Consider the following 17,255-nt stretch of genomic DNA (forward strand, 5'->3'; position numbering starts at 1 on the left):
GAAGCATTGGTGCTTTGGGGGGATCTTCAAACTTTGGTCTAGAGGGGCCAGAAAGAGCTGATGAGATAGAAAAGAATAAACTAGATGCTGTTTACAGCCAACACTAGATCTACAACGGATACAAGGAATTATGGAGTAGGGGACTTTTTCTAGATTATTCAAGCCAATGCACCAACACAGCAAAAGAAGTAAGAGCTTTAGGGCTTCCCTGGTGGCGCAGTGGTTGAGAGTCCACCTGCCGATGCAGGGAACACAGGTTTGTGTCCCGGTCTGGGAAGATCCCACATGCCGCGGAGCGGCTGGGCCCATGAGCCATGGCCGCTGAGCCTGTGCGTCCGGAGCCTGTGCTCCGCAACGGGAGAGGCTACAACAGTGAAAGGCCCGCGTACAGCAAAAAAAAAAAAAAAGAAGAAGTAAGAGCTTTAAGTAAACACTGTCCAGGAATAAAGACAGTGTTTAGCTGGAATTTCTCTCATGCAGAATCTCTCAGGGACTTGATGAGGCACTGAAAGGTAAGAAACCTCAAAATAGATATTTTAAAAAGGATCCCTTCTGAATCAGTGAGCTGAATTTACAAACAAATGCCTTTAAAAAACACAAGGACAGACATTTGGGAATATAATTTACATAAAAACAGAAGGTGATATTCTCTGACAAATTACATGTTGTACGCTTCTTACCATCTCCATCTGGCAACCAATGGCTTCTAAAAGTGCTGAATCTTGAACAATATTTAACATTGCCCCTGAAACAACAAAAAAATACATTTAACAATGAGATATCATCTCACACCAGTCAGAATGGCCATCAGCAAAAAATCTAGAAACAATAAATGCTGGAGAGGGTGTGGAGAAAAGGGAACACTCTTGCACTGCTGGTGGGAATGTGAATTGGTTCAGCCACTATGGAGAACAGTATGGAGGTTCCTTAAAAAACTACAAATAGAACTACCATATGACCCAGCAATCCCACTACTGGGCATATACCCTGAGAAAACCATAATTCAAAAAGAGTCATGTACCAAAATGTTCATTGCAGCTCTATTTACAATAGCCCGGAGATGGAAACAACCTAAGTGCCCATCACTGGATGAATGGATAAAGACGATGTGGCACATATATACAATGGAATATTACTCAACCATAAAAAGAAACGAAATTGAGCTATTTGTAATGAGGTGGATAGACCTAGAGTCTGTCATACAGAGTGAAGTAAGTCAGAAAGAGAAAGACAAATACCGTATGCTAACACACATATATGGAATTTAAGAAAAAAAAATGTCATGAAGAACCTAGGGGTAAGACAGGAATAAAGACACAGACCTACTAGAGAATGGACTTGAGGATAGGGGGGGGGGGGGAGGTAAGCTGTGACAAAGCAAGAGAGAGGCACGGACATATATACACTAACAAACGTAAGGTAGATAGCTAGTGGGAAGCAGCCGCATGGCACAGGGATATCGGCTTGGTGCTTTGTGACCGCCTGGAGGGGTGGGATAGGGAGGGTGGGAGGGAGGGAGACGCAAGAGGGAAGAGATATGGGAACATATGTATAACTGATTCACTTTGTTATAAAGCAGAAACTAACACACCATTGTAAAGCAATTATACCCCGATAAAGATGTTAAAAAATATATTTAAATACATGACAAGAATACTAAAATGGCTAAAACATCTCCATTAATACAGAGATAAGAATATTACCTTAGCTGAGTATTCCTGAAATTTCCATAAAGTAACTAATAAATCCACTGGTTGGTCAGAAAAGATCTTTTTTTTTTTTTGTGGTATGTGGGCCTCTCACTGTTGTGGCCTCTCCCGTTGCGGAGCACAGGCTCTGGACGCACAGGCTCAGCGGCCATGGCTCACGGGCCTAGCCACTCCGCAGCATGTGGGATCTTCCCGGACAGGGGCACAAACCTGTGTCCCCTGCATCGGCAGGCGGACTCTCAACCACTGCACCACCAGGGAAGCCCAGAAAAGATATTCTTTAGAAGTGACCTAATCTCCTGATCTCTCCCCCAAATTTTAAAATAACGTTTTCCTAAAATAAATCTGAAGGTCAAACTTTGCTTTATATAAAAAAATGACTGTTTTCAGGTATTTTTTAATTGGTGTGAAAGACCAGATGTAAACATCTCAATTTCGAGGGTAATATAAACTAAGAAAAATATTATGTAATACTTTCAAAACCAGATTCTGATCTTTCCTTTTTCTTTTTTTAATAAATTTATTTATTTTTTAAATTTATTTTTGGCCGCACTGGGTCTTTGTTGCTGCGCACGGGCTTTCTCTAGTTGCAGTGAGTGGAGGCTACTCTTCCTTGCGGTGCGTGGGCTTCTCATTGTGGTGGCTTCTCGTGGCACAGCATGGGCTCTAGGCACGCAGGCTTCAGTAGTTGCAGCACACGGCCTCAGTAGTTGTGGCGCACAGGCTCAGTAGTTATGGCACACAGGCTTAGTTGCTCCACGGCATGTGGAATCTTCCCGGATCAGGGCTTGAACCCATGTCCCCTGCATTGGCAGGCAGATTCTTAACCACTGCGCCACCAGGGAAGCCCTGATCTTTTCAATATAAAATAACAAAATAAAAATCACAGCTATACCTTTCTGACCAACAGCTTTTTACGAATGGTTTAGGGCTCGCCCATGGCTGCATATTCTGAAGGCAAGCTGCATGTATTTATTACCAAGGAACTCATAGCCCTAGAAAGACTAGGATAGAAACAAGATAGTGAGCCTAGCACACTGCTTCTCATCCCAGTGGGGGACTGCTCTTGTGCACTATGGATAAAGACAGGACAGACACAGCTTTGCCAATCTATGGCAAGACCAACAATTGATTCTTCCTTGGAACACACATAGGGAGCCTCTTCAGAACAAGGATAAAGCAGAACTAAATACTCTATCAACTGTAGAAATTATCTGATTTCAAGTGATGTTATTTGAATAACCTAAAGAAGTACAATTTGGAGGCTCTCTCATATCGAGATTTAACCTCTGTTCCTTCAACTCCTTTCCAAAATGAAACGATTTACTCTTGCCTGTTTATTCCCCTCTTGTTGCATAACATACTATACTTCCTGAGTACCCACTCCAACCACTACTGCCACCACCAATTCTCTGGCCTAGTCATTTCCTCTCCTGGAATGAAATCCTAACCTCACTGGCGCCTATTCAAATCCTGCCCTACAAGATCCAATTTAACTTCCACTTCCCTCTATGAAGTTTCCTTGCTCTTCTGGTTTCTTCTTTCTCAACCCTGAAGACACTCAACATGACATGCAATCAGCACTGCCTTCTGCTGTTATCTGAGTACTCTGTGAAGGTGTTCCAACCTCTGCAATGAAACTTGCTCAAGGATAAAAGCCATGCCATTCTCTTCTTTCTCCTTGGAGTACCTGCACATAGGACTATGCCCTTGGCTTTGATAAAAAACCAGAAGTACAGTAAGAGACAGCTGCAGTAACCAAGCTGAGAGGTGGTAAGTGTTTAAAATATGTAAGTGGCAATAATAAGGAGCCATTTAAGACAGAGAGTCAGTATGATTAGAAAACCAACAGGAAACAATAAGGAAAAAGGGAGGAGGCACAGCAACGGCTACTCTTCAATCTCCTCCTGGCATGTTCAAACATGGCTTCCAGAATTACACCCAACTCCAAATATTTTCACATGTACGTAACAGGCAGGAGGAAGAGGCAGAGGCAGAAGTAATGAGGACAGAAAGGAAAGAGAAGAGAGGGAAGGGGAGAAGAAGGGGAGGAAAGGGGAGAGAAGGAGAGAGGAAGGGCAAGAGGGAAAGAGAAAAATAAAGAACACAAATAAAACTAAGCCAACATCACCTACCAAGACAACTAGGATGCTTTCCTTCCCTCATCTCACCCCTTCAAAATTTTTCACATATAAAAGCAAACAAATTCTGCCTCTGATTCAGAATAAGTAGGGCTATATTATGCTTAGGTTCCCATCCCTGACCCCTGCCTCCTCAACATGCCTGAGGTCAACATACCACCTGGGTTTTCACCTACAAAAAAACATGTGAACACAAACCTAGTATCATTTGAGTGTTGTTGGGGTCCGTTTCCGTTTGCAAGGCACCTATTAGTATATTCACAAGTCTCAGCTTCAGTGACAAAAAAGTTATTGGTTTATCGTAAGAAGAGCTGTCATCATTACTAAATTTTCCTTCCAGGACCACCTACGGAAGAAACAAATAACATTTAACATCGTCTGCTGTGGTACACTACGCCCATGTAGGAACTGCTACAGTGGACACATAGATCAGTCTAACAAGCAAGGCTTTCAGTCTGACTAATATTAGCCACTGTGCTAAGTGTGTCACTAACTCACACAACATATGAGATCAGACATCACCAGCCCATCACTGCTTTAAATGGTAGGCCAAGGGCATGCTGGCTCACTGACAGAAGAAATACCTCAACAAATCAACTTTGTTGATTCACTTGAAATAATTTGAAAAATTTTTTAAAAGCTCCTGTTCCATTTTAAAAAATACAATTTGACTTGAATTAACACACAAAAGAGAATACAGAATATAAAAAACTTTACCTCGGATTTGACTGTGCCAAAGTGATGTGGGAGGGGCAACAAAGAAAGCAGGATATTAATGGAAGATCTTCTCAATTCTGTTGGATTTACATAGCTTTTGAATTTTGAGAGTTCTCTGCAAAAAAAAAAAAGATAGCTATTAGTATTTCTGAACTAAAGTATGTTTTTAGCTATTGCCAAATATACATTATGCCAATTTTTTACAATACACGTACTGGGTTTGGTTTTATAAAGAATGCAGTAACTACTTTCCACTGAGTTCATATTCTGCAATTTGTGTGTGTGTGAGAGAGAATATCTATGTTAAACTGTTATGGAATTAAACTAGAATCTCATTGATTGATTGATTTTAAATGTAAGGCCTACTCCACAAAAGACCTCTGGGCTGGGGCTATTCTTACCCCTCTAGACCAGACCAAGAAGGATTCAACACACCCGTGGACAAAGAGAACGGAAAGAGTTCAGGGACGAGGTAGGCCTGGATGTTCTACACTCATTTAATATGGCCTGAGTCCCCCTGGGCTATGAAGACAACTGGACAGGATAAATTGGGAAACTGGGGAGGAAGCACCAAAACAGACCAGGCCAAAACCAACAACTGACATACTAGTACAGAATGAAAGCTTACCTGTCAGGCAAAATGGTTTCAAGAGCTGAAATAAAGTAAGGAACCACAACATCAATCCCTTTCAAGTCACAGCAGAACAAAGGAGGGGAGTTTAGAATAACGCTGGCCAAGACAGGATGGCACACATAATCATTTATCTGCAAACCTTGAATTAAAAGCATGTAAAATCTAGGAAAGCAAGAAAAAAATTTTAAACAAACTGCTGATCAACTGTTTTCATAATTATTAATATTTTCTACACAGTCATCTTAAAGTCTATTTCCAATCTTCACTACTTCTATCCTTTAAAAGGTATTACTGGAGTTAGAACAATTCAGAATCAAGTACACTAAGAACCAAGTTATATTTCCTAATCAAAAGGAAAAAAAGATTCATGTCTATTACACTTTCTTGAGGTTTTAAGCCTTGCAACTCAGTTACAGGTGCCTGCAAATGAAGTAACTATTGATAAAAACAAAAGGCTGCAGTAACTATCAATAAACTGGAGGAATTACTGAATTGATTTCCATGTCAGTAAAATTTTGTAGCGTTTCACAATTCCTGAAAAAAGTGTGTTGTGTCCCTTTCCCCCTCCCCCATTATTTTTGGGGGCACAATGAAAGAAAGAAACCTCATTCGACCCTGTACTCACCACGATATGAAGGTCACTCTGAATAAGAATCCTTTTAGGAATGTACTTGAACATACCTTACTTTCAACATCCTCCCCTAACCCCCAATGAACTAAGCATTCAATCTTCCATCATTCAAGAGCAACTATACTAGTATACTCTTCTGCTACTGTAAGGTACCTTTCTCCATAAACCTCCTCAGAAACAACTTCCTCACCTCCTGGTCACTGCTCAACCCATTTCAATCCATCTTCTCTTTCTAGAAATCAACTAAAACCATGTTATAGCAAATAACCAATGGCCTCTCAATTGGTAAATCCAAAAGACATGTCTAAGTCTTAACTTTGCCTTTTTAAAGCATTCAACCCTTTGATTACTCCCTTCCGCTCTTAATTCTTCTCTGACTTCTATGGCTAGTTCCTCTAACAGATCTTATTCCACGTGCCTCCTAACACTGGGGGTTCCTCAGGCTGCCAACCTCAGTTCTCTAAGCTATCTCTTCTACTAGCCTAGTTTTAAACACTACTTAAGCCACCAAACATAATCAAATCAGTCTCTAGCTCCAGATCTACTAGCCAAAAGCATACTGCAGACCTGAGGGCAGGACATGTCTACTGATTACTCTAGTACTCCCTGTGCACAGCGACTGGCACAAAGTAGGAACTTAATAAATATTTGTTGATTAATAGCCCGCAGGCACCTCAAATTCAACAGGTTCAACACTAACCCCATCCTTGGCCCCCGTCACAAATCCGCTCTTCAGTCACACTACCACCCATCTAATCTTATGGGCCAGATGGAAGGCTCGTGTTCACAGCCTTCTCCCTTACTGGTATTGATACCGTTTTGGAGTATCGTCCCAACCCGTCGGCTCCCTCCTAAGAAAGGTGCCCCCACCACATGGGGTGCCAGTATCCAATGTGACCCACCTTCACAGCTGTAGCTGATTAGACCAGAGGCAGACACCTGATTAATCAGATCCTCTTTCTCAGGAATCTGAAATTAGGATTCAGAACGCTAATTGGCCCTGCTGGTCACCCAGACAAAGGTCACGGAAATTTGAACTTAGAAGCATACTACAATATAAGAACATGATCTGCAGGTAAGAGAAGAATGAAGCAGTTCTGGCAGACCATGATGACAGAGAAACAAAAAGGAGGAAAGTTGTTTTGGTCCCTGAACACTTTCTAGCTCTTGGTTCCTGCCCTTTGTGAGACCCTGCTGCATGTCCTGACCTTAGAAGGTCTTCAATAGCGTGAGTTTCTCATAACTCATTCCCCTTTTGCTTAAGTCACATTGAAAGAGTTTTCTGTTACTTAAAGTCAAGTGCCTATTAAGATACTGCTTACTTCCCTGCATGTACCATTCTGTTTCATATCTGTATTCTTCTACCCTTTTTCCTTCTGAGTCAGTTTAATCCTCTCTCCTGAGAACCTAGTATGTACAGACACCTGAATGTTCTTATTAATATTAGTATCACTTCAGGAGCTGTGTGAATGATCAGTTGAGGAGGGCAAAAGACAGTCAAGAAAAATAGCAGGCCATTACAAGTTAATTTAGCAAAAAAGTGACAAGGCCTGAAGTGTCATGGTGGGGACAGAGTGGAGAGATTAGAAAGAGGGTTAAGTAGCAGAAAGGCAAGAGTCGGTTGACCAACTAAAGATACAGAGGGAGAGAAGAGAAGCCTAAAATGACTCCTAGTTTCTGGCATAAGCAACTGAATGGATGGCAGAGCCATTCAAAAAGACTGGCTGAAGTCATAAATTTGGATAGGATGACCCTACCCAACCTGCTAACATAGTCTAAATACTAGTCATCTTTTATAAGTCAGCACAATCATCCAATCCTCTGTAACTCTTTCCTGAACCCCCAGGGCAAGTGTATGCTGCTGCTTCCTCTGAATGCCTACAAGCACTTTTTCTGTGTCTCTCTCTTACCAGCTTCCTATTGCTATTGGATTGGTGTTACTTGTGTACATGGCTTTGCTCACTTGAGAAAATAAGCTCCTTAGAGGCAGGATTGACAGCTAACATTTCTGGACCATCTATACTGTCTAGTACTGTGATAAAAATGTATTAAAAATTTAGTGTGGCCCTTCAAATCTCTCTGTAATTAACAAACGTCATGTAAGATGGAATTAACAATACTTCTAAAATAAAAAGGGTGTTAGGGGTCCTCACCAAATCTGGTACAGCAGGTAAAAAGGAAGAATTCAAGCAAAAAATTTCAGTTACTTACATACATTTGCAGGTATTTCAAACCAACATTTACTTATCAATTCAACCTACTAAGCCATGCTATAATAGTTTCACTATCACAACTATATAAATGGAAAAATAAACAAAAAAAATTCTAAGACCTGGATAAATAAGCTGGCAGAATCTCTTCTCCAGTCTTCTTGCTACAAAAAATCCTACACAGTGTCCCACAAGCCTCAGCTCTTCCTGCTTCATAGTTATCAGGAAATTCACTTGCATCAAACATAGGATTGGAAACCATGGTGTCTGTGGACATTTGTGACCCTTTCCGTCGAAACTCCATGCTAGCTTGTGTTGTAATGGCTGGGGAGAAAAAAGCAGGGTTTTATTATATTTGTTGATATGCAAATAGGCTCATGGGACCCTGGACACAAAGATCAAATGTTGGTGTCATTAAATTGCTACTTGAATAGAATCCAATAATGCTTTGTTTAGCAATTATGTCTTAATTTTTTTTTTTAAAGGGCTCTCTGAAATCTTCTTTGAAAAGGGGTAACAATTTACAGTGGTACTGTCAGTTTAACAGATTCTACAAGATGCATTTTTCAACTGAATTTCTAATTAGCAGAGTACATTTGTATATATCTGTATTCACATACATACAGATATATAACACAGAATTTGGCTTTTCTATTATTTATTCTGTTTTTTTCTCTCCCTAAAAAATGATGCTTAAACATTAAGAAAAATAGGTACTGCAAATTTACACATTACCCCCAGACAGACATCATAATTGAATGGGTAATCCCATGCCAGGTTGTATACTTTAGGGAGAGGGCAAGGTAAGGATAAGAAATGGGTAGGAAGAGAGAGCATCCCCACCACCCAACCAACTCCAAAACACACACCAAAGAATCGCCCAACCAAGCAAAATGAGAATGAATTTTAACAACCACAGACAGCAGCTAACTTGAGGTTGATAAATCAGAAAACTGGATTGGTAAGAAAGATTATCATGGTCATTCGTTGTCACTGAAACAGAAGCCCTTCGAAAGTTGCTTTTATTTTTAACAAAAGATTTCACAGTGTATTGAAAATCACTCTGAAATCTTTTATCACTCTACATGAAATGTTTAAATTATTTGTAATAACAGATTTAACAGAATGCAGAGTCAAGCATAAATCTTTATGCAACTTCCCATGAGCCATTTTTAGTCCTGAATAAGCTATCCAGCAATAATACATTTGAAAAACACTACATGCAGAATGCATACAAATCAAACACTAAATCTGTATAAAAATACGCTTAAAGCTTTAAATTAAAAAAAAAAAAAAAAAGCCAAAACACAGTTAGTGCAAAATCCTGGAATTCATGACATGACCAGACTAGTGTACGAAAATAATGGGACTGATTCAGGCAGATTAATTTGCTTTTGCCAACAATCTTCCCCATTCAAAACACAGAAAAGTATTTTTCTTCCCAAGTGCAAAAACTACAAGAGACAATGACAATCAAAATTTTTAATGGAATTATGAAAAAAATAAAAACATGACTGCAATTAAGGAGAAGCTTCTGGTTCCTACTTACAAGATTTATAAGAAAGAAGAATTTGGATAAAAGATGCTGCAAGATAATAGAAATAAATGGAAACAAATCAAAGGACAGTAGTAATTATAAAATACTTTAAAGATGGTGAAATTTTACAATAAGAAGCTTTTTGCTTTTTAAAAGTTAGATTAAAAGCTTTATGATACCACAAGCTAGTTCAAAAACAGGAAATTGTGCATTCAGATCCAAAATTATGATTTTTGTATCATGCAAAACAATGAACGAAGAAAATTACACAACTACAAAAAACTGAGGTTTTGAACTGCCCATAACGTGCATTAAAATTTTAGTTCATTAACCCTTCCCAGCTCAATGTTACAATTACAAAGCACAGTGTACTGTCATGTAACTCTAAAGCTAACCAGTTCACAGAAGCAAACATTTTTAGAGGTGAACTACATGGCAGAATTCCTTGATGGCAGCCAGTACTTAAGAGAACAGACTAACAGAGTCAGTATTCTCAACCTTCCCACCACCCGCAAGACCTCAAGAGTAGCACCCAACAGCACTTTAACCCATTCAGCTATCTGGACACCTCCTATCTCCTGGGTAATACAACAGCCTTTCTCATCTCTGAACACAAGGTGGGGGAAGAAGAGCTTCTATCCTTTTCCCACCAAAGAAAATGGTAAGAGTTAAAAGTAGGAATTTGTAGCCCACACATGATTTGAATTCTAGTTTCTATCTTTTGGCACAAGAGGGTGAGAAAAGCTGTTAAAAACTCCCTAGAGAGTGGGAAGATCTATAAATTCCCTTTAAGCAAGCCCACCAAGGAAGCAGCAGGTTGAACCACTCTGGATTCAGGGATTTTAGTGTCAACAGCTTGATATCCAAAAGTTACACTGTAAAGAATTGTATCTTAATAAAAATAAAAAATAAAAATATGAGTAACTCAATCTAGAATATACAATACAAATTAACAAATATAAACATGGGTCATAAAACTCAAAATATAAGGCGCATGAACTTTAGAAAACATAAGCCAAAATGTTTTTTAAATGTTTTCATTTAGTCATCAAATAAGTACATTTATCCATAAGTCAAACTTGCAAATAAAATATGGAAATGGTAGAATATTAAGTGTCTGAATTTGAGCAAAATAAACAAAGGAATCCCTAAACTCAATCATGCAATCTCAAATTATATTCCTGAAAATGCCTTTATATGCACTACTTTTCTAAATTATTTAAAGATTTGTAAGAACAACCAAAACAATTTACATGTATATAATGCTAACAGTCATAGACCCTTAGTTCCGAGATGATACATAATAACAAAGAATGCATTTCTGAGAGAAAGCAGAGACCCTTATGACCATTTTATTAGTTTTATCCTTGAAATTAACACTCTCCCTAGAGATGCATAATCTAACACAATTAGGCATCCTTTTATCTCAAGTTATTTCCAACCCCAGTGGAAAAGTGCTTCTCTTACCAACCAACCAATATTAATTATATTATTACATAAAGCACAATTAATTCATAAAGCATAGTGCCTGGCACAGAGTAACTGCAGGTCAGTAAGTGCTAGCCATTATTATTGCTCAGCTCTATAAAACAGTCGTAAATATTCAGTATATTCTGCAGTACCCCAACCTTCCATCCTGCACCCTATGCCACTACTTCCATGTGTAATGGTAAGATGACAAAAATAAATATTTAGATAGAATTTCATTTCTGTAATAAAATCTAAATAAAGATATCAGGGTTGAGTTATTAATTCTTCACCAGTCTTACTTACAGAGAAAATATATTTTTCAAAGTGTGCCCTTGAAATAAAGTTCTCTAGACTAAAACCTAAAAGGTTAGAGTCTTCTGTGAAGCAGAAATTTTCTGATATTTATACGTAGTAATGAGTGAATGGCTGTCAAAATCTAAGAAAACACTTCTTATGAATAAATTTCTGGTCAATTATGTTTAATTCTTTATATCAATATTATTATCCTGGCTGACATGAAGGGAACTTCCAGGTCACCTAGGAATCTGGTTTAACAAAACGTGGCTAACCTGAAGTATTAGACAAAAGCCAGACAAAAGCCAAACCTCATAGAACGAACATAAAAAGGACAAGTAGGGAAACTTTCAAAATTACTTCAGCTGGAAGGGGTTAAGCACAAGACACTGCTTGGTCAGAGACAGAGAGCTTTTTAAGATACATATTAATCTTGCAGGTAGGAAAGATTAAAAAGAAAAAAAAGAAAAGAAAAAAATGACAACGTATTTCTTGAGCAATATTTACCAGTCATGCTGCTGTCTCTGTTTATCCCATTATGAAGTTTACAGTGAACAAATGCTGCATCAAATAGCCATGATCCAAAGAGATTCAAGATGCTGTTAACCTTTGGTCTCTGTGGGGCAGGCAGTGGCCGGGGTTCTGAACTAGTCTGATTTGGACTTGACAGAGGAGAGGTGGAGGATGTCTGGTGCTGAACTTTTGAGGCGTGAGCAGTACTAACCTATTAGAAGAACACAAGAATATAGCCACACTCATGAAAAGTTTGAGAAAACAGCAGGATTTTTTAAAAGGAAGGCAGATTAAAAAGCCCATTTTATACAGTATAACAATGGTCATGAAAACGTACTGTGCTTGTCTTCATGGTGGCCTTGTTCACAGTAACAGCCCGGTGCCTCCGGTTATGTGGTGGGGTGGTATTGACAGCAGTGCTTTGAGGCATACTCAATCTATTCACGGGTGTTGGAGGAGCACTGTCTGATCGGGGTCTAGAAATGCCTTTAAAGAAAGACAAATGGAGTTATTCTTCAGAGTTCAAAATATGTGGTCAGTAAATCTTCCTCAAGCAACACCAGTGAAGGCTCACAACAGACTACAGCAGAGACTGCTAGCTGCCTCCCAGTATCAATTTGTCCTTTCTTCCTGAGTTACAAAACACAAATTTTAGCTAGACATGGCTACGCAGAATAAACAACTGCCTTTTGAAGGCTCCCTTACAGCCAGATGTGGCCATGTTCTGACCACAGAGAAGTGGGCAATTATTGGGTGGGTCTTCCCCAAGAAATCTCCTTAAAAGAACGAATCAAAGGTAGATGCTCCTTCCTTCCCAATTCCTGAACAGGACAGCTGAAACTCTTTCAGCCATCATGGCCCATGAGAGTGTGCACAAAGGATGAAGAGCCAAAAGATGGAAGGGCCTTGGGTCTCTGACAGTGGTGGAACTGCTACAGCAGCCCTGTATACAGTTTAGCCCTGCGCTTAACACGTGTGAAAGTAAACTACCTTGTTTAAACCACTAGTACTTTTGGCTAGGTGGCAGCCAAAGTTAACTGAACTAATATATTACCTCTGTAATACATTAATTGCACATAACAAAACGTTTTTGAAAATGATAGGTATTAAATATCACTGCCTTTTAACAGATTAAAAAAATTCTGACTTTTCATGTGAAAAACAGTTTAAAACAATGGTTCACAAAAAGTATAAACTGCTTCCTAATGATACACATAAGAATAACACCTAATGCATTTTAATCTGTATTTTCTTGGATTACTAGTGAGAATGAACACTTTTCTCTTTTGCAAATTATTTATTCATAGTCTTTGTCCATTTATCTACCAGGTCTTATTCTTTTTCTTTGCATTATTTGATCTATTTATATAATAATAACAAAAACCCTCTAGCTATCACATTTGTTGCAAATAATTTTTCCCAGTTTATTATTTGTAATCAACTCTGATCATCTTTTGCTTTCGGCTGTCCACAAAAGTTTCTAAAACTAGACTCTAAAGTTATCTTCAAACATCTAGCAACATACACAAAATTCACCTAAGAATGCATCCACCAGACAGCTGATTCCACGCATGGCACGAAAAAATATTTGAGGCAGATGTTTAAGGCAGGGATACTGATTCAATTCCTGCGGCATTCCGCTCACATTTAAGAACTGTTCCTGAAATTTGGGAGTAGAGCTTATAATGGCTGGGTTACTCAAATCCACGGGATTACTATCAAAAGAGAGAGCAAGAATTAATTATACATTTAGAAATCTCTTTAGCAATAAAATGCATGCAATCTAATTTAAGAACAGGCTGTTTGTGCCTATTTCTTTGATTCAGAGAGGAGATTAATCTGTATTTAATAAGCTAGGGACTCAAACACCAACACTACTTCACAGAAGTGTGCTTACATGAACCTACTTTGCCTATTCAGAGAATGAGAATCAAAATAAGACTAGTTTTTAATTTTTTTAACGTATACATGGATATTTTGTAATATGTTTGGAATTAAGCAATGGAATGGTAAAACTATAAATAAATCAACAAGAAACCCAAGGAGAAAATCTTACTTTAATATTAACATTTCCAATTTTTTAAAAACTATGTGAAAATTGGGATTAGTGTTTGTGTTCACGTGCACATACTAAAGCCATACATTTCAATGTATTTATTTCTTTTCTGTTCCATATTTTTTTAATTAATTTATTTTAACACCTTTATTGGAGTATAATTGCTTTACAATGTTGTGTTAGTTTCTGCTGTACAACAAACTGAATCAGCTATATGTACACATACATCCCCATATCCCCTCCCTCTTGTGTCTCCCTCCCACCCTCCCTGTCCCACCCCTCTATGTGGACACAAAGCACCAAGCTGATCTCCCTGTGATATGCGGCTGCTTCCCACTAGCTATCTATTTTACATTTGGTAGTGTATATATGTCCATGCTACTCTCTCACTTTGTCCCAGCTTACCCCTCCCTCCCCACCCCCGTGTCCTCAACTCCATTCTCTACGTCTGCGTCTTTATTCCTGTCCTGCCCCTAGGTTCCTCATATCCAATTTTTTTATTCCAAATATATGTGTCAGCATATGGTATTTATTTTCCCCCTTCTGATTTAATTCATTCACTCTGTATTACAGACTCTAGGTCCATCAACCTCACTACAAATAACTCAATTTCGTTTCTTTTTATGGCTGTATATATGTGCCACATCTTCTTTACCCATTCATCTGTCGATGGACACTTAGGTTGCTTCCATGTCCTGGCTATTGTAAATAGTGCTGCAATGAACATTGTGGGACATGGCTCTTTTTGAATTATGGTTTTCTCAGGGTATATGCCCAGTAGTGGGATTGCTGGATCGTATGGTAGTTCTATCTTTAGTTTTTTAAGGAACCTCCATACTGTTCTCCATAGTGGCTGTATCAATTTACATTCCCAATAACAGTGCAAGGGGGTTCCTTTTTCTCCACACCCTCTCCAGCATTTATTCTTTGTAGATTTTTTGATGATGGCCATTCTGACCAGTGTGAAGTGATACCTCATTGTAGTTTTGACTTGCATTTCTCTAATGATTAGTGATATTGAGCATCCTTTCATGTGTTTGTTGACAATCTGTATATCTTCTTTGGAGAAATGTCTATTTAGGTCTTCCACCCATTTTTGGATTGGGTTGTTTGTTTTCTTGATATTGAGCTGCATGAACTGCCTGTATATTTTGGAGATTAATCCTTTGTCAGTTGCTTCGTTTGCAAATATTTTCTCCCATTCTGAGGGTTGTCTTTTCATCTTGTTTATGGTTTCCTTTGCTGTGCAAAAGCTTTTAAGTTTCATTAGGTCCCGTTTGTTTATTTTTGGTTTTATTTCCATTTCTCCAGGAGGTGGATCAAAAAAGATCTTGCTGTGATTTATGTCATAGAGTGTTCTTCCTATGTTTCCCTCTAAGAGTTTTATAGTGTCTGGCCTTACATTTAAGTCTTTAATCCATTTTGAGTTTATTTTTGTGTATGGTGTTAGGAAGTGTTCTAATTTCATTCTTTTACATGTAGCTGTCCAGTTTTCCCAGTACCACTTGTTGAAGAGGCTGTCTTTTCTCCATTGTAGATTCTTGCCTCCTTTATCAAAGATGAGGTGACCATATGTGTGTGGGTTTATCTCTGGGCTTTCTATCCTGTTCCAGTCATCTATATGTCTGTTTTTTGTGCCAGTACCATACTGTCCTGATTACTGTAGCTTCATAGTAGAGTCTGAAGTCAGGGAGCCTGATTCCTCCGGCTCCGTTTTTCTTTCTCAAGATTGCTTTGGCTATTTGGGGTCTTTGTGTTTCCATACAATTTTCAAAACTTTTTGTTCTAGTTCTGTGAAAAATGCCATTGGTCGTTTGATAAGTATTGCACTGAATCTGTAGATTGCTTTGCGTAGTACAGTCATTTTCACAATGTTGATTCTTCCAGTCCAAGAATATGGTATATCTCTCCACCTGTTTATATCGTCTTTGATTTCTTTCATCAGTGTCTTATAGTTTTCTGCATTCAGGTCTTTTGTCTCCTTAGGTAGGTTTATTCCTAAGTATTTTATTCTTTTTGTTGCAATGGTAAATGGGAGTGTTTCCTTAACTTCTCTTTCAGATTTTTCATCATTAGTGTACAGGAATGCAAGAGGTTTCTGTGCATTAATTTTGCATCCTGCTACTTTACCAAATTCACTGATTAGCTCTAGTAGTTTTCTGGTAGCATCATTAGGTTTCTCTATGTATAGTATCATGTCATCTGCAAACAGTGACAGTTTTAATTCTTCTTTTCCGATTTGGATTCCTTTTATTTCTTTTTCTTCTCTGAATGCCATGGCTAAAACTTCCAAAACTATGTTGAATAACAGTGGTGAGAGTGGGCAACCTTGTCTTGTTCCTGATCTTACAGGAAATGGTTTCAGTTTTTCACCATTGAGAACGATGTTGGCTGTGGGTTTGTCATATAAGGCCTTTATCATGTTGAGGTAGGTTCCCTCTATGCCTGATTTCTGGAGAGTTTTTATCATAAATGGGTATTGATTTTGTCGAAAGCTTTTTCTGCATCTGTTGAGATGATCATATGGTTTTTACCCTTCAATCTGTTAGTATGGTGTATCACACTGATTGATTTGCATATACTGAAGAATCCTTGCATTCCTGGGATAAACCCCACTTGATCATGGTGTATGATCCTTTTAATGTGCTGTTGGATTCTGTCTGCTAGTATTTTGTTGAGGATGTTTGCATCTATGTTCATCAGTAATACTGGCATGTAGTTTTCTTTTTTTGTGACATCTTTGGTTTTGGTATCAGGGTGATGGTGGCCTCACAGAACGAGTTTGGGAGCGCTCCTCCCTCTGCTATATTTTGGAAGAGTTTGAGAAGGATAGGTGTTAGCTCTTCTCTAAATGTTTGGTAGAATTTGCCTGTGAAGCCATCTGGTCCTGGGCTTTTGTTTGTTGAAAGATTTTTAATCACAGTTTCAATTTCAGTGCTTGTGACTGGTCTGTTTATATTTTCAATTTCTTCCTGGTTCAGTCTTGGAAGGTTGTGCTTTTCTAAGAATTTGTCCATTTCTTCCAGGTTGTCCATTTTATTGGCATACAGTTGCTTGTAGTAATCTCTCATGATCCTTCGTATTTCTGCAGTGTCAGTTACTTCTTTTTCATTTCTAATTCTGTTGATTTGAGTCTTCTCCCTTTTTTTCTTGATGAGTCTGGCAGATGGTTTATCAATTTTGTTTATCTTCTCAAAGAACCAGCTTTTTGTTTTATTGACCTTTGCTATTGTTTCCTTCATTTCTTTTTCATTTATTTCTGATCTGATGTTTATGATTTCTTTCCTTCTGCTAACTTCGGGGTTTATTTTGTTCTTCTTTCTCTAACTGCTTTAGGTGTAAG

The 17,255-nt window shown here is 38.4% G+C and overlaps 1 protein-coding gene across 2 annotated transcripts in view; it reads right to left on the reverse strand.

Moving 5' to 3' along the window:
* Window positions 1-17,255, reverse strand: part of RALGAPB (Ral GTPase activating protein non-catalytic beta subunit) — a 100,150-nt gene that overhangs the window by 42,689 nt on the left and 40,206 nt on the right. For both annotated transcript variants that reach the window (XM_029220370.1, XM_029220369.1), the window contains exons 7-14: window positions 13,393-13,571; window positions 12,194-12,342; window positions 11,851-12,067; window positions 8,165-8,366; window positions 5,196-5,363; window positions 4,568-4,682; window positions 4,049-4,196; window positions 681-745 (exon numbers count right to left, since the gene is read on the reverse strand). In XM_029220370.1, coding sequence (XP_029076203.1) covers window positions 681-745; window positions 4,049-4,196; window positions 4,568-4,682; window positions 5,196-5,363; window positions 8,165-8,366; window positions 11,851-12,067; window positions 12,194-12,342; window positions 13,393-13,571 — 1,243 coding nt within the window. The remainder of the gene's footprint in view (window positions 1-680; window positions 746-4,048; window positions 4,197-4,567; window positions 4,683-5,195; window positions 5,364-8,164; window positions 8,367-11,850; window positions 12,068-12,193; window positions 12,343-13,392; window positions 13,572-17,255) is intronic.

This window comes from Monodon monoceros, unplaced genomic scaffold (assembly GCF_005190385.1).
Source record: "Monodon monoceros isolate NGI ecotype Baffin Bay Population unplaced genomic scaffold, NGI_Narwhal_1 Super_Scaffold_13, whole genome shotgun sequence".
Lineage (NCBI taxonomy): Eukaryota > Metazoa > Chordata > Mammalia > Artiodactyla > Monodontidae > Monodon > Monodon monoceros.